General features: G+C 41.4%; 1 protein-coding gene across 1 annotated transcript; it reads left to right on the forward strand.

Annotated features, from left to right (window-relative positions):
* Positions 1-3,937: 3,937 nt before the first annotated feature.
* Positions 3,938-26,841, forward strand: LOC135495487 (hemicentin-1-like). Its single transcript, XM_064784186.1, has 6 exons — positions 3,938-4,051; positions 16,719-17,042; positions 18,348-18,481; positions 19,456-19,657; positions 20,093-20,226; positions 23,435-26,841. The coding sequence occupies exons 1-6, from the start codon at positions 3,997-3,999 to the stop codon at positions 23,510-23,512; spliced, it is 927 nt and encodes a 308-aa protein (XP_064640256.1). The 5' UTR covers positions 3,938-3,996; the 3' UTR covers positions 23,513-26,841.
* Position 26,842: the final 1 nt, after the last annotated feature.

Consider the following 26,842-nt stretch of genomic DNA (forward strand, 5'->3'; position numbering starts at 1 on the left):
GCGAAGGAGGGCCAGAAACAGACTAAAAGCACAGTGACAGACATGGATGAGGAGGAAAAGGAATATAACAATTCGTGTACGGCAGAAATCGTTATTGGAGAGTAAGACGTTTCAAAGGCAATGCCTGTCAATTGCCCACAATATTTCAATAATTGTAAGTATCTTACAATTGTTTTACGTTATCAAATAGCATTGTTTCTTTTTTGTGATCTCACTCATTGTTTATTTCAGTTCTGTCAGCCCAGTGGAAACACTAATCATGGAGACATTGACAAGTGCATGTATTCAAATATGATATTACAATTACACCAACCAGGATTGTTGGTATTCTGGTTGGACGTGACAAGTCTTGAGCAAACTGTACGACTACGAAGACGGTATTTCGGTAAGGGGCAGATAGTGGGTGATACGAATAAAGACTAGCAAATGCTTTTATCTAAAACTCCATGTACATTTACACTGGGCCTTTCTGTACAAAATTGAAGTAAAAGCATTTGCTAGTCTTTATTCATATCACCCATTATCTGGTATGGTGTGACTAGTCTTGATGTAACTTAAACACATTTGAATAACATCAAGTGGTTATTTCACGAGGGCAGGTGTATATTTTGGGGGGGATGTGACAAGTCCTGAAGTTAACCAAACCCTTCTGAATGACGTCTTCAATAAGGGTACCCAAAGGTGCCTGGCGTATATGGCTGGCACGAGTGGACAGAATTCACAATTATGCCACGGAATAAATCGGAATTGTGGTGCACCATAAATCGACCAATCAAAACCTCGGATCTCGTGAGTTGTGCCGCGGCATAAATAGGAATTGTGGACGGAAGTGTCATTTATGGAGGACGGAAGTAAATCGGAATGGTGTACTATAAATCGACCAATCAAAACATCGGATCTCGTGAATTATGCCGCGGCATAATTCTGAATTTTGTCCACTCGCGCCAGCCATAGGCGTAGGCATTGTACGGCGGGGAGGGAGGGTGGGGGGTGACTCGGAGATTGTCTCCACAGGCATCGTTAAAGAAACACTTCCAGGTAAAAGATTAATTCTATTGAGGTCACTTAAGCTGTAAATACTGGCCACTCTACACTGCCCAAAAATTTCGCGTCCAGGATATTTTCACGAATTTCTAGAGTAGGTAATGCTCACGAAAATATTCTGCCGCGAAAATCACTAGCTTTCCAGCAAGAATTCCATGTCATTGTTGTTATGCTTCCACAGGCATTGCATCCAGCTAGGCCCTATATAGATCTAAGCTTACTAATAACCATAAAGAGATTATAGATTTGAGACCGCGCATATCCATTGCAATTGGAAATTAGCACGTATACAATTAACGTCACACCAAACAAACACAAATTCCACAACTCATCAATGACTTGATCTTTTGTGCTGTCGGCTTAATTGCTTCATATAGAGAGACCTGGGCCCAGTTGACAGTGGATTTGAGTATGCTTTATAGACACGCACTCTTCAGTACCTATTCACCAGTTGTACATGCACCTCTGAGGCAAAAACAATTCTTGACTCGCGAAAATATTATGGCGCGAAATATGTCCATCAGCCGGCAAATTTTCGGTTCTACAGTGACTAAATATCCCCGGCTAATATCTTCATAGGTCTATACAATTAGCATTACACAAGTCCGGCACGTGCTGGCTGGGGCACGTTACGTGCGCGTGAACAATTTTGACGGGTTTTGCCGAGGCCGAAAATAGGCCTATAAAAACCTTCTCTACAGTAAAACAAGGGTACGTTGGTTGTAGTGAGGAGGGGGGGGGGGGGGGGGTGGGGGGGGGGGGACGAAGCAGGCTGCAGGTGCGGCAAATCCATCCTCCTTTAGTAACGGGCTGAATGATTGGCTGTTACTGATTCTTAGAACACACCCAATATAAAGGCTAGATGCCAATCGTGCATCATCAACAACCTGGTTCAGTAACGGGCTTAATGATTGACTGTTAGCGCTTCGTAGAATACAGGCGTTATAAAGGCCAGATGCCAATCGTACATACACCACGATTGTATAGAGGATTCTACGTTGAAACAGGAGACTGAGCTTCATGTTCGAGTGATTTATGTTACTGACCTGGTTAGATAACTTTCATAACATTTTATCGCTATGGAGATCTCGTTGACTTTATCAAAGCATTGATTGGGGTCAGCGATGTCGGGCGTCGTTGTTTGCTCTAGTATGGCGGTCACAATTACCCTATTCCCATTCAACGCTATTTCTCTCCCGTTGAATGGGATTTGCAGCATTTAGATTCGTTAACAGCTATTCAACGCATTGCGTTAACCAGTAACTGAACAGTGGATGTCATTTAACGATTTTCAAATTGTAGTTCCCGACGCAAACATGGACTGATAGTGTCGAGAAATTTTTGCTAATTGATAACTTAGATGTAGGACTACATAACAGTTTAATTTGTCATTATCACTAGAACACGCCTAAGGTCTCATAAGGGAGTTTCAATGTATGCATGCACAATGTCCCCAGTGCGATAGTTCCTAAAAAATCGTTGATTTCTTGGTCCTCAGTGTATGCCAATGTTGATTTATCAATTGTTTTGACAAAGGCATTTGGAGTTTCTGTTATTTGGAGTTTCTGAAACCTGGAGCGCTGCTCAATAGGCTGATAACAAGAAACTACGCATTTTACTGCTGTTGCCGACGTTTGTGTACAGTGAACTTGAGGTGTGCGTCGGGTCCGTGTTGAAATGCCGTCCAGTGCCAAGTGGTGCGTGTTTCGCTGATTTGTGCAAAATTCAATATATCTCAAAAGTTGAATGGTTGACCCTCGATTTTTTTGAATTTTTGTGTAACTTTCTTTCACGGGAGAATGGTTACTGTAAGAATTATACAGGAAGAAATGTAAAATGTTTGCTTTTTTCCGTGATTGTCCGGCCCAATTGGCAATATTGTGAACAGAGCTAACGGCGATGTATGGAACAAAATGGGTGTTAAAAAATTATTTATTCAGCAGGTTATAGCGGCTATTAGTAAATTCAAGTGGGCGAATCAAGCTGAGATTAATCTGAGGGATCTAGGCAGAATAGCATCGTCTTTTTGGACGTTACAAACATGTGAACTAATTTGTTCACACAGATGCATACATGGGACTATAGAGGAGTAAAAACGAATAACCAAGCACAGATGGTGGTTCGCAATCGAACCACCAAAAAATGTGAGAAAATGTGTTTCAGACCTACTTATACTCCAAATACAACATTTCAGCTATTAAAACAGTTGAGAATGATATCAATGTCCACCAGCATCATAAAAATCCCCTTCATCATTGGCACAATTGTTTTTAAATTTGATTGGATAGAACTGGCTGTATCCAAGGCTGAAAGTGGTTGCTAGGGAGTTTAAGCAATTAATTTTTTTCTTCTTAATTAGGCTCATTAACCCACTTAAAATTTGTTTTGGAGGAAAAAACCCACAAAACATTATTCATATGTATTAAAGAAATCATTTTTATACAAAAATCTCAAAAAAAATATTTTTTGAAAAAATCCATATTTTAGGAGTATATACCTACCTTAAAATATGTGTCACGTCCTGTTAATGGGCACTTCATCATCGCGTACATTCGGGGAAAACTCCTTAATTAACAACGAGACCTACGAACGAAACGCGTCGCCATAACTACAATATAAACACTTTCTTGAATACATTACAGAGAATGGCCCGGAACTGGCCAATAGTGGTTACGCTACACACTGGCCATCGGGCGTAAGCATACGGACAACGTTTATACCAGAAGTTGGTCGTTTTTTTTCCAACATGGAATATTTTATTGAATTAAATCTGCTTTTCCATACGAACAATCAAATGTGTGTACTTTATGACTGAAACAGACAACTCATATGAAACAAACTGCATTTTTGCTATTAGAATTTTTGCGTCGTTAAAACGCGCGCCATTGGAAGCCAAAACGCCCGCCATTAATTCGCCGTTCGTCTTTGTCTCCTTTTTCTGAACCAATACTCATGGAGACAGGACTCGTGATGTTTTTGGTGATGCAGCTGGTTGTTACACAGGCCGGTGGGTAATGATTTACACACTTCTAACTACAATTGTTTTGAATACTTTGTACATTTTGAGGATTCTGACTGCAACCAGTGTAAAACAATCTGCGAATCAGTCCATAGTGTCACGGTCGGTTTGTCCTTGAGTTCAGTTACAATTGTTTTTGCTAGTCTAGATGCTACAAGTGCTGCCATCAGTTCAAGTCTTGGGATTGTAGTCTGTTGGAGTGGGGCTAGTCTCCCTTTTGCAGTAAATAGTCGAACTCTAGGGCCGTCGTCTGTGTTCCAACGCATATATCCAACTGCTCCGTATGCCTTGAAGCTCGCATCTGCAAAAACACGTAATTCTGCTACTCCGTTTGCTGTCGTTGGCTTCACGCTTCTCGGGAATTAGACAGTTTCCAGTTTCTTCAAATCGGTGAATATCCGTTGCCAGTGTTCTGCATGATCATCAGGCAATGGGGTCGTCCCAACCAACAATATAGGCTATTACTATTATAGGCCTATATGTCGTTACAAAATTAAGAGGTTGCGTAGGCTTTTACATTTTCACTGTGATTCAGCTTGACTTGCAACAAGCAGAGGTGGACAAACACACAGACAAGGTTGACGTAGTATAAGCATCTATAAAAGCCGATTATGAGGAAACAATGCCATAGAACTGAAAAATATCCCTGTGCAGGTAAGTTTTACGTCTTTCGCGGGTATAGGTTTATACTAGTTTGCTCGTGAACATATTATTATGCCACGAAAGGTAATTGAAAGTATCACAAAGTGTTTTACTGCTGGCTTATAATTTTTGGCCTTTCAGGTTATGCTGTGATATTCAAAGACATATCAAGTGGCATATAGGCATTCCTCATCAGTCTGTATACTCATTATGATGTTTAGACCATTCTCAATGATATTACCACCAAAATTTCCCTGTATATAAACTTCAAAATTGATACGAAAAAACAAATTTTCAGGTATTACAGCGCCATTTCTCGATTAAATTTAATTCTGTTTGTTGGATACGTCAGTGTTAATCATTTGCTACCATGCTTTTAGGCCTACATGGCGATTTTTAAAACAAAACATGATTTGAGAATTATATTGAATTTAAAGAATTAAAGTTGCATTTTATCAACTTTAAATGATATTAAGCAGAAGCCACTTAAAAATATTTAAATCGCCAAGCGACCTGAATTTAAAAGTATAGAATGAATACCTTTCAGCTTGCGGTATTTTTTATCTCTGTACCATAATAAACTTTTCACATTTGACTAGTTTTCAATTTGCAGAGTGGGGATCAGCTTCGGTTGAGCCCCAGATCCAGGCCTGTGTGACACTAATGGGTCGCTTGCTTCATTGGTAGATAATCTTAGTGCTGTGATAGCAATGCTTTGTTTTTACTGCTTGAATACTGAGTAAACATTGTGTTTCGTCACGCAATCGCAATCCGGTGGATGGATCACAAGGTAACGAAATCCAAATTAGGCCTACATGTAAGTACATGTAAGTCAGTGATAAAGTCTGATAAATGCTGTCGATCTATCAATGGGCTTTGCGTGTCAGTAGAGCAAAGTTTCCTTCCAGTACGCAGGCCTGTATTTGCCTTTATAGATGTCACATAGTCAAGTACATGTATGTCTGTGATAAAGTCTGATAAATGCTGTATACACATTTTCATATTCTTATGACCATAATCATCATAGCTAGAGTACAATTGTTTTGACTAGTTAGTCGGAACTAAAGTCACAAGAAGTTTTTTGCTATATTTTTAAGCCACAATGAATGACTATACTTTAATTCTTTATGATTTTATTTTGGCTATACACGTATAATAAAAGTTTGAGTTAAATGATAGTCATATGTTTATTTTGCCTGAAGGTTTGACGTAGAACTACAGCAATTTATTTTTTCAATTTAATGAATTCGTACAGGTTGCCTGCCGCCAAAGGTTTGATACTACGGGTAATACTAAACAGCGTCCACCAGGTTTAAAAGCATATTTCAAGTCATCAAAATAAAATATGCTGGTCAAAAACGAAATAAGCAGAACATTTTCCACATTTCCTGATACTTAGTAGTTTCATGACATTTTTGTGCTAGATTAGCGAGTTGTTGTCTAAAATGTAGCAGCATCCACCACCCAGTCGGCGGCCATGTTGGATTTGACTTGGATGAAATGATAGGGCTTCCAAGGAGCCCTATGATTTTAGACAACATCTCCCTTATCTTACACCCAAATGTCATGAAATTTTCAGGAAATGTGTTTTATGGTGTACTTATTACGTTTATGGCTACTAACTTTTATTTTGAAGACTTCATACCCGACTTTAAACCTGGTGGACGCTGATGGACGCTGTTTAGGATGACCAGATACTACAACGATCTTGATTGGTTGGCTGAGACTCGGAAACATAAAGCCTAACTATGATTAGCTGTATGATTCGGTACATTCCGCCACAATTCTTCGGAATGCATACCATAATACTAACAACCTCACACCTCTGTGCCAAATTTGTGTAGCTCGATCCTCGTTGATAGATGTGTTTGATTACTGGAGTCAGGTTGACCGGGAATTCCAATTTGTGTTTTTGTTTGGTCTGCTATCAGCTGATGTCGGAATTCGCATACTGCAACACATGTAATATTCGCTCCGTTCCGATGGCCGGTGAGCGAATTAGGCGCGATTATTGATAATGATAGATGTTTGCCTGTGATTTTCATTCAGTCTGAATTTTTGCCTGATCATGATAGAATCACCGAAGCAGGGGATACCCTAAACTAAGAGCCAAGAGCCAAGAGCCACGATCACCTTTTTTTACAGGACAGATAGGCGTACGTACTTGTCTAATTCTACCCCCTCCCCACGGCCCAGCTGTACATCGTCATTGTACATCATGTGCTGTACTAGGTGATCTGATCGACCGAGAGCCGTATCATGCAACCACCATCCATATAGTATACTAGCATTGTACCCGTGGCGCAGGCAGGTTCAAATGGGCTATACCTTGAATAGATGAATTGCAATGAAAATCTAATGCAATATCAAAGGTTTCAATATCGAAGAGACAAATTAAACCAACCATTTGTCCACAGACTCGGACCTAGCTGTGGCGTGCTGTATGCGTCCACATGAAAGTATATCAATTGGTCTGATAGAGATGATGAGGCAATGTGAATATGCCTCGTTCCTTAGTCAGCAATATGCGCCTTTTTATACAGAGAAGGAGAACCAGATAGGCCTTCACATGTCGGCCTCCAAATGGCTCGAACCAATTATTCACTATCACTACTATGACTTTAAAATGCGTGCTCCTCCTACATGTAGCATGATCTCGGGCAAGGCACTTAGTCGACAGGCAAGCTAGAAGTTCAGCACCGTGAGCAGCTCCTTGATAATGCCATGCCAAGTTCAGAGTGCCTCTTCAGATACATCAAGTACCATGGTAACCTTCATTTGAAAATCCCTTCATAATCAAGGGCTAGCATTGGCTACCACAGCATCCATAAACAATAGACCACCAATTTGACCCCAGCTCCTTACTGGAAAACCCAAGTTCAGCAAACAAAAGTACCAAAAATACATTTTTGTTTACATTTGAACTGCACACATGCGTTTGTTTACAATTTCCCCGCGAAATCTCGAATCTATGGCCGACTTCGATTGCTTACTCTAGGGTAGAGTGCGAGTGCCCGAGCGTGACGTCACCGATGAGGTAATGCGTGCTCTGCGCATGTCGAGTGAGGGGAACAATCGAACGGCCCGCGAGAATGGAGTAGCGAATAATCATGGCGGCGCCGAACTTAAATCGTGAGTTTGTGATAAGTTTTTTCCAATTTGACGAGTTACTCCAGCCCCCAGACGGTCAATTTCTTGGCAAAACATCGTTCATGATCGCTGCTGCTCTGACATTATGCATGCGAAGGTCTAAAGTCCCAAAGATCCAAGGATTCTGCGAAGATGTTGTGCCCATGTTCGGCCTGCGTGACTTTTCAATTGTTCTATTGTTCTAGTTCTACTTCATTTAGGGATATTTGGTAACGAACAGAAGAAATACGGCCAAAAACAGGCTTTTTTTTCATCAGAAAACGTGCTTACAAGTTGCTGGCAGCCATGGTTAATCACGTGTTCTGCGGGTAATTCAAAACCCACTCCTGTGCGGTCCAGGGTAGTCCTCGAGGAACTAAGTAGGTCAAATATGACGTCACTCGGGTAGTCACCCGAGCAAAATTCTATGTTCGATTGCTCCCCGAGTCACTCGGGGAGAACTCGAGTAAGCAATCGAAGTCGGCCTATGGTTTGGCAGTAATTCTCGAAGATCAGGTGACTTGCAATCGTGGATTGAAAATAACATTAACCTTGGTTCAGCAGGTCAACAGGTACAGGCTGTTCCAATCATCCCCCTACAGCCAGCTGTTCAACCGGTAATGTTAGTCATCCAACAGGGAGTGTAGGTAATTGATTAAGCCCCTGCATAACTAAACAGCAATGACTTGGCTTCTGTGAGTGGTAATGAGAATTGACAGTGTACGATTAAAAAATCCCTCATTACTGCTCCGCTGAAGTAAATTTCCGAAAATAAACATAACGTTGCATCAGGATAACATGTCACCTGCAAACGTGCAAAATTTCGAGACGAAACACTACCCCCAAATGGCACTTTATCGAGCCGCCTTATAGTATTATGATATAGATTAATGTTTCATGCTTTACCGATGACGGTAGGCCTACCTAATGCTATCGAACACTTACTTGTTTTCAACGTAAAATCGCCGGTAGGCCCCAGGCGATTTTCCTGGAACAATGTTCACCGTATTGTACGGACGGCGTAACGATAGTACGATAAAAAATCCAGGCTGCAGACAACCCCTGTAAAGCAGGCTAGGTGCTACCACGACTTCACAACAGTGTCTCCACCTACACTTACTGTAGTACACTATATACATTGTCTGTAAATGATGTTACTCCAAACCGAGGCTCAGCCTCATGTCTTGGCTGGAATAAAGAATGTGATCAGTTGAGATTCTATCGTACTTTCATTCCTTTGATGAGCAGAATCTACATGGTGTCAGAAGTGAAGGCCCATGAATATTAGAAGCGGAATTCACAGAGAACAGGTTTGACCCTAAAAAAGTGACATTCCACCCAGATTGACAGAGAAATTTGGCTCAGAAACAGTGACCAACATTCGTGTTGAAAACAAAGAAATTTGCACATAAACAATGGCCGCCGATTTCGGTTTGAGGAAGCCATCTCCCTTGAGTTTCGAGGGAAACTGCGCTGAAAACTGGCGCATATTCGAACAAGAGTATGACATTTTCATTGCGGCCGGCTACTCAACTAAGAATGCAGCCACCAAAGCTGCCATTCTCTTGAACTTGGCAGGCCCAGAAGCTATAGAAAGAGCACGTGCATTCACGTACCTGCCCGCTCGTCCTAACCCTGTTGGCGGACAGCCGGAGCTTGCAGCGGAATCCAGGGAGGACCCTGCAATTCTGAAAGCCAAATTCAAGGAACATTCTAATCCTAGGACAAATGTGATCATGGAGAGACACAAATTTAATTCGAGGTCCCAACAGCCTGGGGAATCATTCCAGACATTTCTATCAGACCTTAGAAATAAGGCGAACGCATGTGACTATGGTGACCTCAAAGACCAACTGCTACGTGATCGGTTAGTAACCGGCATCACAAAAGATAACGTTCGTAAGATTCTCCTAAGGGAGCGTGAGTTGACATTGGAAAAGGCTGTACAGCTATGTCAGATACACGAAATATCTGAGCAGGACGCGAAAGACATTCAAGGAAATACAGCAAAGAAGGTGGAACAAATTCACTTCGTGAAAAAAGGGAAACGCCCTTTTAAGCCGCCCAGTCACACTGGGAAGAAACAGTTTGACTTCAGAAAGAAAGACTCTCAAGGACATGACCCGAAATGCACTAATTGTGGATACACCCACACAGGGAAGGAAAAATCGTGCCCAGCACATGGAAAGCAATGTGCTAAATGTTCAAAGTGGAATCACTTTGCTGCAGTTTGTAGGTCGTCGCGTGAGGGAAACCACAACCCGCGTGGCAACCCCAGGAAACATGTGAGTCAGCTGGAGGTATCGGATGAACAGTTCGAGGACCACTTTTTCATTGAATCAGTAGACCACCCCAGTAGACAAAAAGACGACATTCACATTGTCATAAAGGTTAATAACATTAAAACCAAGATGAAAGTTGACACTGGGGCAAAGTGTAACGTCATGAGCCTGACAAAGCTAAGGTGCCTCAAAGGAAAGTTGGTCACTTCGAGAACCGTCAAGCTCATTGGGTTTGGCGGACACGCGATATCGTCCGTCGGCATGGCAACACTGCCATGTGTACATCGTAACTTGATGTACAACATCGAGTTTCACATCGTGGATCAGGACGTAAAGATCTTGTTAGGACTGAAAGACAGTCTTCGGTTAGGGCTAGTAACTTTGAGTTCTGAAGTATTGGAACTAGACAAGCAAAAGCAGCCAGAGCTGCCGGGTATCATGAAAAAGTGTCCTCAGTTATTTGACAGTAAGCTAGGGAAACTACCTATCGAGCCACACAAGATAGTTGTGGACCCTAACGTTCCCCCTGTAGTGTGCCCGTCGCCATTAAGGACAAAGTCTACGACAGGCTATTTGAAATGGTTGATGAAGGTATCTTAGCTCATGTGACGGAACCTACGGACTGGGTTTCGGCCATTGGTTGTCACAACTAAGAAGAGTACTGGTGACATTCGTATCTGCATTGACCCGGGTGATTTGAACAAAGCGATCAAGCGCCCGCGGTATCTGATGAAAACAATCGACCAGGTGGTGGCAGACATGCCTAATGCTAAGCTGTTCACAGTTATAGATGTGAGCCAGGCTTTCTACCATATTCCGATCGATGAAGAATCGTCCTATCTCACAACATTTGGGACACCGTTCGGGAGAATTCGCTATCTCCGTTTGCCTATGGGAATCTGCTCTGCAGCAGAGGTTTGGCAACAAACAATCGATCAGCTCTTAACGGGATATCCGGTGGAGTCAATCATGGATGACATGTTTGTACCTGGCGATGACTCTCAGGACCATGACACAAACCTTGAATCAGTTTGTGAACGTTTGGTTGAGTTAAACGTGAAAGCAACTCTCCGGAAGCTACGCTATAAGAAACCGGAAGTACCGTACATCGGGCATGTGATGTCAGATCAGGGGCTGAAACCTGATCCCGAGAAAATGAAAGTGATCACAGAAATGCCGCAACCAGAGGACACCACCGCGTTGTTAAGATTCTTAGGAATGGTGAAATATCTCACAAAGTTTATACCCAACCTTAGTGAGAAAGCCGCATCGCTCAACTCTTACGTAAAGACAGACATTGGCACTGGGATCACCAGCAAGAGACTGCATTTCAGGTGATCAAACAGTGTATTGCTGAGGCAACCGCGTTGACATTTTACAATGTCAAAGATGAGGTAACTCTGACCTGTGACTCATCGAAAAGTGGCATTGGAGCCGCTTGTTTGCAAAACGGAAAACCTGTGGCTTTTGCATCGAGAGCAATGTCCGACGCAGAGACACGTTATGCGCAAATTGAAAAGGAGTTGTTGGCCGTTGTTTTCGCCTGTTCAAAGTTTCACAATTATATCTACGAAAAGAAAGATGTAACTATTGAGACCGACCACATGCCGCTGGTCGCCATTGTGAAAAAACCGCTCGCTGCAGCACCGGCAAGATTGCAACGGCTACTGTTAAGACTGCAACGTTATCAGTTTGAACTCGTATACAAGAAAGGAAAGGAACTGTACATCGCCGACACCCTTTCCCGCGCTTATCTACCGCTAAATCAGTCGGACGCCAACATTGAGGAGCAATTGAGTGACTTGGATGTGCTCACCGTTCTCCCAATTAGCGATAACAAGCTGGAGGAATTGAAACGAGCTACGGCAGATGACAGCATCCTCCAGCAGTTAAGCAACGTTATCATGGCGGGATGGCCAAGCCATATGAAAGGGAACTTGCTCCTCAGATCAGGTCGTATTTCCCGTTTCGCGATGAAATGATCATCGATGAAGGTATCGTGTTCAAAGGACAGAAAATAGTCGTTCCCACCAAACTTCAACAGGACTACATGAAGCAAGCTCATGGTGGTCATTGAAACAATGGTCAAAGCATGTAGTGTGTGTCTCAGTCAGAAGATGCACCAACAGAGGGAACCGCTGATGCTATACCTGTACCTAGCCGACCTTTGGCCATAATCGGCACAGATATGTTTGAATGGCAAGCCCACTCATGTCTCGTGACAGTTGACTCGTACTCAGGATGGTTCGAGGTAAACACACTCACCGATACATTGACGAAGACAATTGTGAGAAAGCTAAAATCTCACTTTGCCAGGTTTGGTATACCAGACCTGGTAGTATCTGATCCGGGACCGCAGTACAGGTCCAAAGAATTCAAGGACTTCGCTAGCGCTTGGAACTTCAAACATACTACGAGCAGCCCATACTTCCATCTAGCAATGGTTTAGCTGAGAAAGCTGTACAATCAGCAAAGCGTCTCCTAGAGAAATCATACAGGGATGGTACAGACTTTTACATGAACTTGCTCAATTGGAGGAATACTCCCAGAGACTCGGTACTGGGCTCTCAGGCACAGCGAAATCTGTCCAGGCGCACACGGTCAACATTACCCATAGCTGAGGCCCTGCTGGAACCACAAGCATTAGACACGAAGATTGTTCAGAACCGTTTGTCTGAACTTCGGCAGACTCAGAAGAAATCAGCGGACAAGTCATCAAGGCCACTAACACCACTAGCACCAGGGGACAGCGTCCGCATACAGACCAGCAAGGGCTATGACAAGGAAGCCGTTATCACCAGGAGGGCGGACCAACCCAGATCCTACTACGCCCAAGCAACACCTGGCGGATTTGAATATCGAAGGAATCGGAGACACCTTTTAAAAGTGCCCAATGACAATATTCCCACTGGCACACAATCATCACCATCTGCGCCAGTGCTATCTCCGCAATCTCCACCAGTGAACCAGACGAACTCAGGACACTCGCCAATCACACCGCAGGCACCCAATCCAACTCCTGAATCCGCAACTGCGCCCGCAGCAGGGGTTAATAACACTAATAACACTCCGTATACCACCAGAAGTGGTAGGTCTGTTGTGCCACCGGCAAGGCTAACTGATTATGACTTGAAGGGTTAATCCGACCCTAGGTGTTGGTTTTGCTGATATCATTGGCAAAAATGACATTTGGTATTCTCCCGCTATATAGGGATAGTTAGACTGTTCAGACAATTAGTGTTGAATTATGTTAGAGTTGTTTACTTCTGCGGTTTAAGACAATGCTTTGGACATTTTGGATTAATAGGTTGATCTTACTGAAATAAGCATCTGCAGTCAAGTGTGTTTATAATAGTTTGCATAATCTTTTAGTTTACAGTTCATTAGTTAGACTCTACAGCATTGAGCAGGTATTGGACTTTAATCAGTAACAATGTGTTCTTCTAAAGAGGGGAGGATGTAAAGCAGGCTAGGTGCTACCACGACTTCACAACAGTGTCTCCACCTACACTTACTGTAGTATACTATATACATTGTATGTAAATGATGTTACTCCAGTCCAAACCGAGGCTCAGCCTCATGTTTTGGCTGGAATAAAGAATCTGATCAGTTGAGATTCTATCGTACTTTCATTCCTTTGATGAGCAGAATCTACAACCCCTGTCCAGGTGGCGATGTCTTACAACGTCATAAACGGTTACAAAAAAACTTTATTCATTAGCACCTGTGGGCCTCGGCCTCCCAAAGATAATAATTATATTCATTTTCCTATATTTTCCCTTTGCTCGTGGCTTTCCTGGCGGCACTTGGCTCTTAAATAGAGTATTGGCTCTTGGCTCTTAGTTTAGGGTGTCCCCCGAAGCAGGCAGCTATTTGGAGGCGAGTGATTGAGGCGATATTCGACCAGGCAATCTTTTGCCCCGATTCGCATGCGGACTTTGGACGTGATCAATCACGTCCAAAGTTCATTCGACAAACTTAATTGATTGTATGTTCTAAACGACTTCATATACAGGTCTACAAATTTGAGAGAAGAACCATTGACCTATATGATTAGGTTTGGTGGCAAAACCTCAACATTGAAAATTTGTTGATTGGTCACTTCATGAAAACAGCGACGATTTGTGCGACTGTAGTGACTGCAATAATCAGAACCTGAGCAGCATGGAAATAAAACTAAAGTATCTTGCTAAAGTGGGAGTGCCTAATCTGAGAGCCAAGAGCCCAAGAGCCCAAGAGCCAAGAGCCACGAGTCACAACGTAATATGTCATCGCTCTTCACCACCAATTAATAGATGTGAAATTATGACTGGTCTCCTCTCCCACCCATACACTTTGCATAGGAAGTCTTGATTTCCTGAATCCCTTTCGGTTCTCATCACTCTATTCCCAGCCCTGATAAGATTCCTCTCCTCACAACTGAATTGGCTGGAGGTGAAATGGACGAAAAATGGAGAGATGCCTGTCTACCCCAGACCCTCCGAGGTTACCCCGGTTAAAAATCAAGTACACCGCAAGTAAAACTGCAGGCCAGGGCACTGGAGTTCCAGCTGTCCATGGTGACATTGGTGTTGGCTCGAGTCCCGCCGAATCTTACTAATATTTTTCTCTAATCCTTCTCACACATCAAAGGCAAAGATTTTGGTAGAGTGACTCTGCTTCATAGGGACTACATCCCCTTACACACCAAACATTTTGGTAGAGGGACTCCGCTTCATTGGGACAACATCACCTTACACACTCAACAAAATTTCGGTGTAGGAACCAGTCTACTCAAAAAAGGCTCAATTACGGTTTTCCAGACGGTGCTCGTAGCATTTTTACAACTCATGGCTCTCACATTAGGTTTTACTTGGGTGGCTCGTGGCTCTTGGGCTCTTGGGCTCTTGGGCTCTTCGGCTCGTGGCTCTCAGATTAGGTACTCCCTGCTGAAGTTGCTAGTTGACTGCAAACAAACAATAGGCTCCAAATTAAAGCAGCATTCACACTCAACTCCTGCCAGCTAAGATTATGCTCGGGACTCAGTAGACCAGGGAGTTCATGGGCCAAAACCAGCAGTGTTATCGTTTCATAATATAATGCCACTATTTCTTCTCTTTTGCTTGCAATATGGTCGTCTATATCGACCCGGGGCGGTCTGACGTTTTACGACGTCGTGGTGTCATGTAGAAAATGTAGGGTTTAGAGCTGCCAACCCCTCCGATTTTTCACCAAAAAAGTCAAAAACTCCGATTTCCCTGCCCAAAAAAAATTCTTGCAATAAATAAGGGTTAATTTTTTTGTTCCATCTTCAATTCCCCAGTGCTAGATATAATAGGCAGCAGGAAATCCAGCATTTTTTAGGAACTACGGCTAGTCGGATTAATCCACGGAAAGCACCTTAATGCGAAATTTATATTTTCAGTAGGGGTCCTTTTGGATAGAAAATGAAGGTTCAGCTTCATAAGACTCTTAATGCCCAACAAGAAAGATTTTTACAAAAGGAAAGGCTTGAACTACCATCGTGAAATATCAGATGTTCACTCACATTTTGCTAACATTTTGTCATACTCAGCATCCCATAAACCGAAATATATAGAAAGCCACAACTGCGCAGAATACCACCCTCAACGTCCATTACATACTGTTAATGAACATTTTCTCATCCCAAAAGCATCCGGATAATCATTCATTCAATATATCACATATCTTTGGAAAGGCAATTCATGTCTTGTGCCGCAACAGTGTCCATGTTTTGGGAAGACTGCAACGGTATTGTTATTGAAATTTCTTCATGTTTGTTCTGTGATAAAAATCCATTGACATCGGTTAACAATGCCGAAACGAAATGCAGTGAATGATGACAATGCTGGACAACAAAGAAATCTTGCTATGTGCCGAAGTTCTTGGCAAAGTATGCTGAGAAATGGCCAGAACTGGACTACCAGTGGAGCGAGGTGAATTGCACTTGTTGTCAAGAAAAACTAAAAACGCCGAATTCTCCCGGGATCCCCCTCAAAATCTGAAAAATATGGAGTTTCTGGTGAAAAAATCTGAAATGGGTCCTACCGGGGTTGGCAGCTCTAAAAATTATTTTTTCTTGATGAACCAGCGTGGCTTTCAAGCGAATAAAATTCCTGGCCCTTCTTAACACGTACATGTACAGCGCATTAAATACTCGAGGGTTTGTCGGATGGGACTAAGCCGTGGTCCCTTGGACCCGAGTGTCTATGCCAGGGCTAGTAAAAGATCCCACATAGGTAGACAGTAGCCTCTGGTGGACTTCATACCTCCGCCAATCCAATAGGGTTACGACACCGGTAATGATGATGATGATGATGATGATATATCCGTATACCATACCCAGCGCGCGAATTAGGTCGATTATACAGAACGATTATCCGTGCGCGCACACCCTCTATATAATAGTACATGTAGTACGAATAACAATTGCGATGGGTATGTCGTTTGGGACATACAGTATTCGCTACCGGGCATATCTTAGATCAATTTTGGACAATTTCTAGGAGCCTTGTAGATTTTGTAAGCTACCTATTTCGAGTGAAAATATTTCCATCGCTTGTCGCCTTGTAGATCAACATAGTGATTCATTTTCTTTTCAGCATCGACCGGTGTTCTTTCTCAGATCGCAATACAGCCAGGACCAGTCGAAGTGAAGCAAGGACATAACGTCAGTCTGTGGTGTCGACTGAAAAATGGCACTGATAAAGATATACCAGTAAACTGGCATTCGCCACCACATTTCAAAACAATAACGACCAATTGTGAGTCTTATGCAAAGGATAAATACAAAATGTCATGTTCAGATACTGAGGACAGTCTTAGATTTCATAATTTGTCAATCATGGATGCCCAATGGGCCGATAAAGGAGAATATCGATGTCTACGTGCCAACGTCATGGACATTGTGGATTTACATGTTTTGGGTAAGTTATGAACAGGCCACATATATGCGAACATAAGGCGTAAGAGCACTTTAATTAAACAAAATTAATGCAATAAAAAGGACGCTCTGTGTATAATGACAACATGGTTGCTATTCCAACAACAAACCACATCTACCGTTATGATGTAAAAGCGCTGTCTTTAAATAGCTAGAGTCGTGCCCAAAAGTTGACATACACTTGATAATTTTGAATAAAATCTGCAATTCTTACCAAAACTACTTCAAATGTTGCAAGCCGTATCTATTTTTTCTTTGGCCACATGCAAAAAATCAGTGGCATTGTGTGCAAAATATCCCAATATCAAAATACCACGATAAAACTATCTTTTCAAATCCTGCAGTAATTAATCCCGCAATAGAACAGAATCGTACTCTGGTCTATTCTCTGTCTCTGACTTTCTGTGAAAAAAAAGTTTGAAAAAAATCGGTGCACTTTGTTGATATCACAAAATATCAAACTTATGAGAATTCCAATTTTCGAAAATTTCTATGAGTTTCTGTTCCTCTTGATGCCCTTTATAATGACAATGACTATTTTTATTGATGTTTGACATAGTGGGAACTTTTGAGGTTTCGGATAACTTCCAAGTTGCCGACGAATTGGGCACTTTTTCACTTTTGAGATTCGCGATATTATCATAGTAGAAATAATTTTTTGAGAATTTTTTTACAGAAAGTTAAAGAATGGCCAAGAGTATGATTCTGTTCTATTCGAGTATCAATAACTACAGGTTTGAAAAAGATAGGTTTTTCATGATATTTTGATATCGTGAAAACTCGCACGGAAATTGAAAAGTTTATGGACGGACGACGACGACGACGGATGACGGACATAGTGTCGACATAATGCCCCCTCGAAAGCGGGGGCATAATAATGATGATTTGTTTGGATTAGAGTGCTAAAATAATGTACATGCATTTTCTAAGCACTAAACAATGATAAAACATTTATATACGCATATAAAACAGATCAGTAATAACACTGACAATAGTTTATTGATAAAACAGGTACACGATAAATGCTAATCAGTTTTAATTCGATTCCTTTCAAAGTCGATCTAAATTATTAGTTAGCCCTCGGGAGAATTGAAACAATACAGTCATACTGCATTGTACAATTATCACCTGTCCATTGTAGAAAACAGCTGGCAATTGGGAGTGCACATATTTCTGCACACATCTATAATTGTACCACAAATTACCTTCATTTCACCCGGGGTGTTCTTGTAAACCAATGTGCTTCTGTTTCGTCTTTGTCGGTTGATTATCTATTGTCCGTTTCCAGTTCCGGTAACAGAAGTGAGACTAAAAGAAATCGTCGAGATGACAGTTGATGCGCCACAGCACTTGCAAAAGAAACTGACCTGCACAACAAATTGTGCATATCCGGCTCCCAATATTTCATGGTTTGTAAATGATGTAAGTAGAGAGCAATACGTTCATAATCTCAAAGCTCAGGCTTGAGTGCTGTTACGAATGAGAGCAGATCAAAAAGTTTGACAACATGGCAATCACTTCAAAAGGGGTTATCACAGCCTTTCGACAACCCCTTTACTCAAAAATGTACATGTAACTTTCACGAGTTCATCTGTGGAAAATTATCGTCAAACTCCTCGAATAACGAATGGTGCAGCAGATTTTAGCTGAGGTCGATACAGCCTCTGAATTCGCTGTCGTTATCATGATGTCGAGCTTGGAAAGGCCTCATGAAAACATGATGACTCGATTATTTTTCAAAAGGCAGAGGTTGCATAGGTGAGTAGAAACAGGCAACTACAAGTGTTAATATCGGCCACATCGGCAAACCTTTGTATGCTATTTGCACTTATTGATGACATATCTGCAATGCTGTGAATTCTATTCAAATATTTCAAACACGTCAAAGTAAATTGTCAGTCTTCATATTTTCATAGGCGTTTGTTAGGACGTAGGGTAAACTACAATCTCTGTTCGCAGCAAAATATATAACCAGGTTGATCAATTTATTATGTCACTCATTGAGAAAGTGCCAAGAACACGAAACGTATGAGAAAAAAGATTGTTGCAGTTGTTTTATTTTCTCATACACAGTCTTCATATTTGAACCTTAATCGGGTTGATTGTATGTTATGCAATAATGATTCCAGATGCACTTTTGAACTACATGCATAATCAGACACTTAAAATATTGCAATATTTCGGTCATTTTTATAAGAAGTGTACTCTGCTACATGTATATTTATGTTTTTATCATTGAGTTATGTGATGGTCGTATGGTGCCATTATGTACTTTAGGACTTTTGCTCATCAGCCAAAACGGTCCCTTTTTCTCACAAACAACTTTCAGCTACATCTCAAGAATGATGCGCGTAGTCCACTAAGCCAACTTTACCACTGCCATACTTATTTTCCAGAAACCGTTTAATGGCACCGCGACGGTCACAGAAATGGGCTGCGAAGGCGCGAAGGAGGGTCAGTACCGGACTGAAAGTACAGTGACACCCATGGAGGAGGATGACAAGGAATATAACATTTCGTGCACGGCAGAAAACGTTAATGGAGAGCCAAACGTTTCAAAAACAATGCCCGTCAATTGCCCACAATGTTTCAATGATGGTAAGCATCTTTCAATTGTTTTACGTTATCATATAGCGTTATTTATTTTTCGTGATCTCACTCATTGTTTATTTCAGTTCTGTCAGGCCAGTGGAAACACTAATCATGGTGAATGTCTAAAAATTGTTAGTGTCCTAGTTTCAGTAACTGGAGACAAGTTTTCCTATACCTAGTTGGTTCCCTATCATCATTCTTTTCAGTGTTCAGACCACTTCTTTCATTTTCGCTGCTCCACGGGTATGGCTTCACAAGAGTGAACACAGTAGCGCCACTTGGGACTGTGGCTGGTATATTATAACCATGGGTGACGGTCGTTTAAAACATGGCGGACGGGTGATTGTGTTTTTCTCACATAGCCGCTAGGAATTTTATGCATGCTTATCAGCTTCAATGATATTGATGTCTTAAATTGTTTATGACTTGTTTTCTTTCCAGTAACCCCCTGTCCAAATCAGCCCATAATTGCTAATCCAACCGTGATAGGCATGATAGCGACAGTAGTATTATGTGCTTTGTTTTTCATAGCACTAATCGTCTTTTTTAAATGGCGGGGAAAACAAAAAAACAGGGTAAGTTTTCCGATGATTTTTGTTGCAGCTTCTTGGCAGTTTTTTTATTCATTTACCGTTGCATAATCTGCTTAGTAGCTGCCTAGTAGAGTCCATATTGAAATTTTAGCTCCACCCGAGAGTGTCTTGGTAACTCAACCAAGGTCCGAAGCCGAGGGTTCAATTTCTATTCTAAAATACCTCAAACTTAAAAAGATAGGCCACGAAAATAACTTGAATATGTGCGAATTTGGCAAATTCCATCCATCGCCGGCCCGGCCGGAGCGCCGGTAGCGCCATTGTTTACATTATGTTACGGCAACGTTACAGAAATTGAGACATGTACATTTTGTACAGCGCGCATAGGAAGTCCGCATCGGCTCGCTCAAGTGATGCTAAAATCCGCGCAAATGGGCTATTTGGAGCGTTTTTCTCGGCAAATATGTGTAGTGCTCATTTAAAAAACTTAGGGTGGTTGATGCTTCCTTGACTGATTTGTGTTTGAAGCAGTGTTTTGAGAGCCTCAAACTTCTGAAGTGAGCTGAAATTCCATTGACGTGACGTGTGCATGGTTCCACATTTTAGTGCAACCCGAGGGAACTTTGGTAGAGCATCTTGGTTGCGTGTCCAAAACACTCCGCTCTCAGAACGAGGCTTATGCATTTTCCATTTAAAAGTTGACTTTACGGTACCAAGGTATTTTAGAATACTTTTTCATGGTTAGATGCACAATGCACTACATTCAGTGCAGTCACTGTGGATGCATTTTTGCTGAAACTTTGCACATATCTGTCTACACTTTGAAATCTAGGCGAATGTGGAAATGGCGATAAATGGCATAAACCACCTGGAAAACTTATTTTCCTGATTGATCCCTGTTGGAAATGAAAAAAAGAGATGTGAAATGTTACAGGCGACCAATTGACATGGTTGGTTCCAAATAGACATTCAGTAATTCTCTTGTGACGTATGCAATTGGTGGGAACACCCAAAGAACAAAGTTGGTTATTAAAGTTAACCTTAAAAAGTGGTCTGTAATTTAGGGTTGATCTGTAGATCTCAGTCAGTTGATTTCATTAAACAAAATATCAGAGACCATGGGACCATAGTTCGTTCATATATATTTGGTTTTTTTGCAGATTTATTGAATATTCTCCATAACTTTACCAATAATGCTACTCAAGGAGATTCAACGATAGTTATCTGATGCATTCGGCGACTTTCTGTTGTTTTTAGAAATATGTATTAGCCTAAAGCCAGCCGGACAATACCCATGACTCATCATAGAGCTTAGCAAAAGCGAGGTGTATATATTTAACCTTGCATGTCCTCCATTTATAAAATGATCAGACGCTAACTTCGGATTACTATCATATTTTCCCCGTTTTAACCGCTGAACCCCACTCACAACTTCCAGCACTGTTATATACATACTATGGCTTTCACTACACTTTCCGTCTATACAGTGTTTAGCAGTGTAAAGATGAAATTTCCTTTCAAAATCATTCATTTCATTAACATCGAATGAAACGGAATTATATAACCTCTTAAATGTATTACCAAACAGTTCACAACTAGCTTCCCTGCCCTTTTTTTCATCAACATTGTTCGGAAGGACATTGTCTGACTCTTTGAATTTTTTTTACCCCTTTCCAAAATTCAGTGTTATTATTATTACGCAGAGAATCAGCTTCTTTATAGGCAGCCCTATCCGGATTGTTCTTATTTCTTTAAGCAGCTAAATGATACTGTGACGGCGTATGTCCCCAACACTACCAAAGGGCTATTTTTCGGCACAATTTGTGGAAGTATAACGGAAGGCCACGCCCAGGGGTAGTGTTGCGGATATACGCCGTCACAGTACCTTTAATATTTCGTGGTGTACGCGCAACCACGAAATATTGGCGGACCAATTGCACGTACACCACCACATTGCTGCGACAAATTTGTTCGGCAATCCATTGCCGGTACAAATTGCCGGGCGAATTTGTCCCATCAAGCTTGATCGGCAATTAGCTAGTTAGTTGGTTCGGCGACAGGCGGCGCTTTCGAAATGGCGCTTTCTGCGCATGCTCAGAAAATGTAAACAAACTAAAGTTGGCGCGGAAATCTTGAAAGAAATTTTGACATTCAACCGCGTTCGTAAACAATCGAAAATGGATCCCAAAAGTGCCAACAAGATTGAATATCATTCGTGGCCAGCGGCGGAGTCACTCGCGCTTTGGACGATTTGGGAAAGGGAAGATATTCAGGCGCTTTTTGAAGGCACAGTTAAGGATACAAAGGTCATATTTAAAAATTGCAAAAGAACTCACAGCCATAGGGGTGCACGTTGATAAGGAGCAAGTGCAGGCCAAAGTGAAGAGATGGCGGCGCGATTACAAAGAGAGCAATTTATTGTTTGCGCGACATCTGTTGCCGGATTTTATTACTAGCTGCAGCGGTGGTGTACGCGCTTGGTGGATTTTCGATGGTGCGGCATTGGTTCGCGAACCAAGATGTGTGGTCCATTTTCAGGTGGTGTACGCGCAGCTACTGTGACGGCGTATGTCCGCAACACTACCCCTGGGCGAGGCCTTCCGTTATACTTCCACAAATTGTGCCGAAAAATAGCCCTTTGGTTACACTCCGTTACTTCCTCATTCCACCCAGCTCTTCCTGCAGCTCTCCCATGAACCCGTTCGTTCACAGGGAGTGCTTCAACGCCAGCACTAATACAAGCTGATATGATTTCATCATGAAATCGTCCTATTTGCTCACCATAAGTTGTACAAAAAAAATCATCACTGTGTATAGCATCCATCGTTGTCCCAATACGATTTAGTTTCTCGATAAGATTTTGCCCGTAGTTCAATATATCATCTGATTTAGCTCTGCCCCAGGCTAATTATTTTTTGGCCTCATTGTCATATCTCATCCTATTATGATCCACTCTTGCATTTACTTCTAAACCCATGTGTAGTTATCCGATGTATTATATCCCTTGTGAAGTACATTGTAATTTACAATCTTAAAAACGGACCTTCAGATAAAGTGAAATAATAAAGTAGTCACCAGCTATTTTACTTTCAAGGGTAAAATTTATGCGAGTAAAAACCACCAATAAGATTTTCCCATTCAAGGAAATTCTGCAGAGCTCTGGTGTGCTCCGATTGAGGCCTATGTAACAATTTAGTTCCAGTTTAATCTTCTCATCTTATTTCTCATTGACCTCCCTTGTCTCTTTCAGCGACAACCCCGACAACCCGAAATCCACCAGAACCACAAAGAAATGCCTTTGATGCCCCGCGGAAATGATAATTCTTGAATGAGGGGAATTCATGATTCTGATATATTTCTTATGAGATATGTGCATCTTTGTGAAATTAGGACGATATCAGACGATGGATGAATTGATCAATGATAGTTCTATCTTGATATTATTTTGTCAATCATAGATCCAATAACTTCTCATTTGTGTTGAAATTCTAACTCCGGACAATTCGTGCCAAGTCCAGATTCCGAGTCAATGCAATCAACCTGATTAAGGTTCAAATATGAAGACTGACAATTGCCGACTTTGACGTGTTTAAAAAAATTTAATAGAATTCACAGCATTGCAGACATGTCATCAATAGCTAACTGGACTTTGCGCAACGAAACGAAACGAGCGAAATGGGGGAGCGACCATTATGTTTTACCCCGGTACGTCAAGTTCGATACATGGTGTCAGTCACCAGTATGGATGAGTGATGACCCACACCCACCCAGGCAGCTGAGACACATGTCTTGTTGGGCATGCCTACCGATTTTTACTAAATAAAAGCATAACTTCACTTCACACTTTCCGGGGTTGAAAATGTACTCACGTAAATTACCAAAATTACATGCCAAATTCGCACATGACCTGTTATTTCTCAAAGCTTGGAAGCTCAAATGTCTGAATGTAATGTATGCGCGTAACGTATACTCTCAGCCTAGCGAATAGTGATCGTCGGTTTTTGATACGAATCGTTTCCTGTATGGCCGTTACAAGCCGTTGTCTGAATATGATGTGAACCTGTTTACCGTTCAATGCTGTTCCCTGTGACGATGTACCCGCAAATGTTCAATGAAAAAAATGGTGATAATGACTTACACGGCTTGTTCGCATCGTAACATAGTGGTACCCTGGTTAACTGTCTTTGCGTTTGGCTCATTTTACAACGATTACTCCCCATGTAACCACGATCTAGGACGGACAGGCTGTGTATTATGAGGTCTCACTAGCCAGTGGTGATCAGGTCAAAAAAAGTTCTTCAATCTCAGGCGATTACCATGGATACAGATATGCCTATCATATCGCTATTGCTGCATGTTCAAATGTCGGTGTCCTGGGTATTTTGTGAAGAGGTAGCTCTGACGATTATTTGAGGAAATTATCAGCTTCTTCTATGCACGTCCGCAGTGACCAGGCCTCGCATGCTTTTTATAGCTCAATCGGATGTTGACATGAACTGGTTCCTGTCAGAGTGCACATGTTCTCAAGGTGAGACTTCGCGGTCAAAATGCTCAAAGAAAAGCCGCAACGACACCCTATTTTGGTACCAAAATTTAAAATTGTTATTATTTGGCTTTCTCAAGGTGATAAGTAGAAGTTTATAAAAATATTATTTCACCATCCATGTTAATTGTCAAGTTATAAGGCGGCAAGGTGAAATTTTCAAAATTTTCATCGATGTACAGGGTGTCTCATGTATTGTGCTGCCCCCATGTTCTCATGACTGAATTACTTGATAACAATGAAAGCTGGCCAGATGTATTCTAGAAGCGACAAGCTATTCAGAAATGTATAGGTTTATGTGTGAGAGTGATATACTGCAAGGTCGACAGCCACTTGAACAGGGGTATGCATGAAATGACGTCGCGCCATTTGTGGAGCCAGGTAGGCCCGGCCATTGCACTGGCTAGTGAGACCTGAATAGGAAACGTCACCTAGGGACCGTTGCGTAGAATACTTTTTTGGCGAAATATTGCGCAAAGTCCAGTAAGCCTCATCAATAAGTACATATAGCAATCATAGATCCAATAACTTCTCATTTGTGTCCAATGTTGGGGTATTTTCAGGACTAAATACCAGTGCAAAGTGCAATATCTAGCTTATTAGTGACTTGTTTTCGATCATATTTTTATGGTAGGTACTCCAAGCAAGGATACATCACATATCCTACGGTTTTTGATTCGACCTTATTTTCAAGGTCACAGAGGTCAAATGGCGTAAATTGGCCGTTTGAGTGTAACTATGGCACGTTTCTTAACCGCTAAAGCTATGAACTTGAAATTTGGAACAAATGACTCCCTACGTCATATAACCTCGGACACCGAATTCCGGTCTGATCTTATTCTCGACTTGGGCACCAGGAAGCCAAAACTAAAAAAGGTAAAAAGTGCAATATCTAGCTTGTTAGTGACTTGTTTTCGATGATATTTTTATGGTAGGTACTCCAAGCAAGGATACATCACATGTCATACCGACTTTGGTTTGACCTATATCCTATACATGTCGCATGTTTCTTTTTAACCACCAAATATCTATACGGTGAGCACAATAGTCCCTGGCCTTTTCATCTTAGATGACTTTACAAACGCTCACTCCTGCCTTTTCTCCGATGCCTCTTGGTAAGTGTCTGTCTTCTTTTTCTTCTGAAAACCGGAGCATTTTTGATCTACATGTATATCGTGTGGTGCATTTATTTAGTGGTAGTTATGATAATTTGCAGTTCTCCATTGTATCATGAATAGATTATATACAGTGTCAATACGTTCCACAAAATAACCGTAGGCTAGTTGTTAGTATTACCAAGAATTCATATAGACTGATAATTTGGAATCTCAGAAATTTAAAAATCTCAAGTTTTTTTCAAAAGGGTGGGTAAAACTTTCCTGAACTCAGAAACTAAATGTTATTGATTCAATGTAAAGATGATAGCAAGACAAACAAAATGATACCTTATTCAACTCTGAACTCTTGAAAACAAGGGAGATACAGAGCATTTTGTCCAAGAGACAAAGTTGATTAACTAATTTCCAATGGTTTGGCATGTTGGAAGGCATTCGTTGTCTTAGATGGGTCTTAGAACCTCGTTAAAACACCATCCCAATTCCTTATTTAGCCTAATAATCGCTACTAAACGAGTAACACTATTTGAGGCATGTATTTTGTGACAAAAATATTAAGCAACAACTAGCCAACAGTAGTGATAGTCATTGAATAGAAGACGAATTATCTTGCCAAAGCCCCCTATCGTCAAAATGTTTAACCTTCATGTAGTGCTAGTTAAGATGCTGTAGTATTGGTTCCAAAACGAATTATTGGTATCGTTTATGCCTAAACCTCTATGTGAACTTGTACGCCATCAATGTCTTTGGCAGCAATCTTTGCCATCTTTTGCCCGTTGCATGCATAAGATGCACGCTTTTCTTAATAGATGACCATAAAAAGACTCAATCTTGCCTTTTCCCTGATATCTCTTGGTCAGCATTTATTTTATTCAGTTGAAGTTTTGTGAATTGTATTTTTTTCATTGTATCATGTTTGTTCGTATATACTATAGAATGTATGATATCCAGGATTGTTGTCATAAACAAGTTTTTAAATTTAATAGCAATTCGAATTTGA

The sequence above is a fragment of the Lineus longissimus genome, chromosome 11, assembly GCF_910592395.1.
Source record: "Lineus longissimus chromosome 11, tnLinLong1.2, whole genome shotgun sequence".
In the NCBI taxonomy this organism is placed as follows: domain Eukaryota; kingdom Metazoa; phylum Nemertea; class Pilidiophora; order Heteronemertea; family Lineidae; genus Lineus; species Lineus longissimus.

Excerpts from the sequence above, each read along its gene's own strand:
- LOC135495487 (XM_064784186.1), top strand. The coding sequence starts at position 3,997 with ATGGAGACAGGACTCGTGATGTTTTTGGTGATGCAGCTGGTTGTTACA. Across the intron at positions 18,482-19,455 it reads TTTCATGGTTTGTAAATGAT|AAACCGTTTAATGGCACCGC; the intron begins GTAAGTAGAGAG and ends CTTATTTTCCAG. Across the intron at positions 19,658-20,092 it reads CCCACAATGTTTCAATGATG|TAACCCCCTGTCCAAATCAG; the intron begins GTAAGCATCTTT and ends TTTTCTTTCCAG.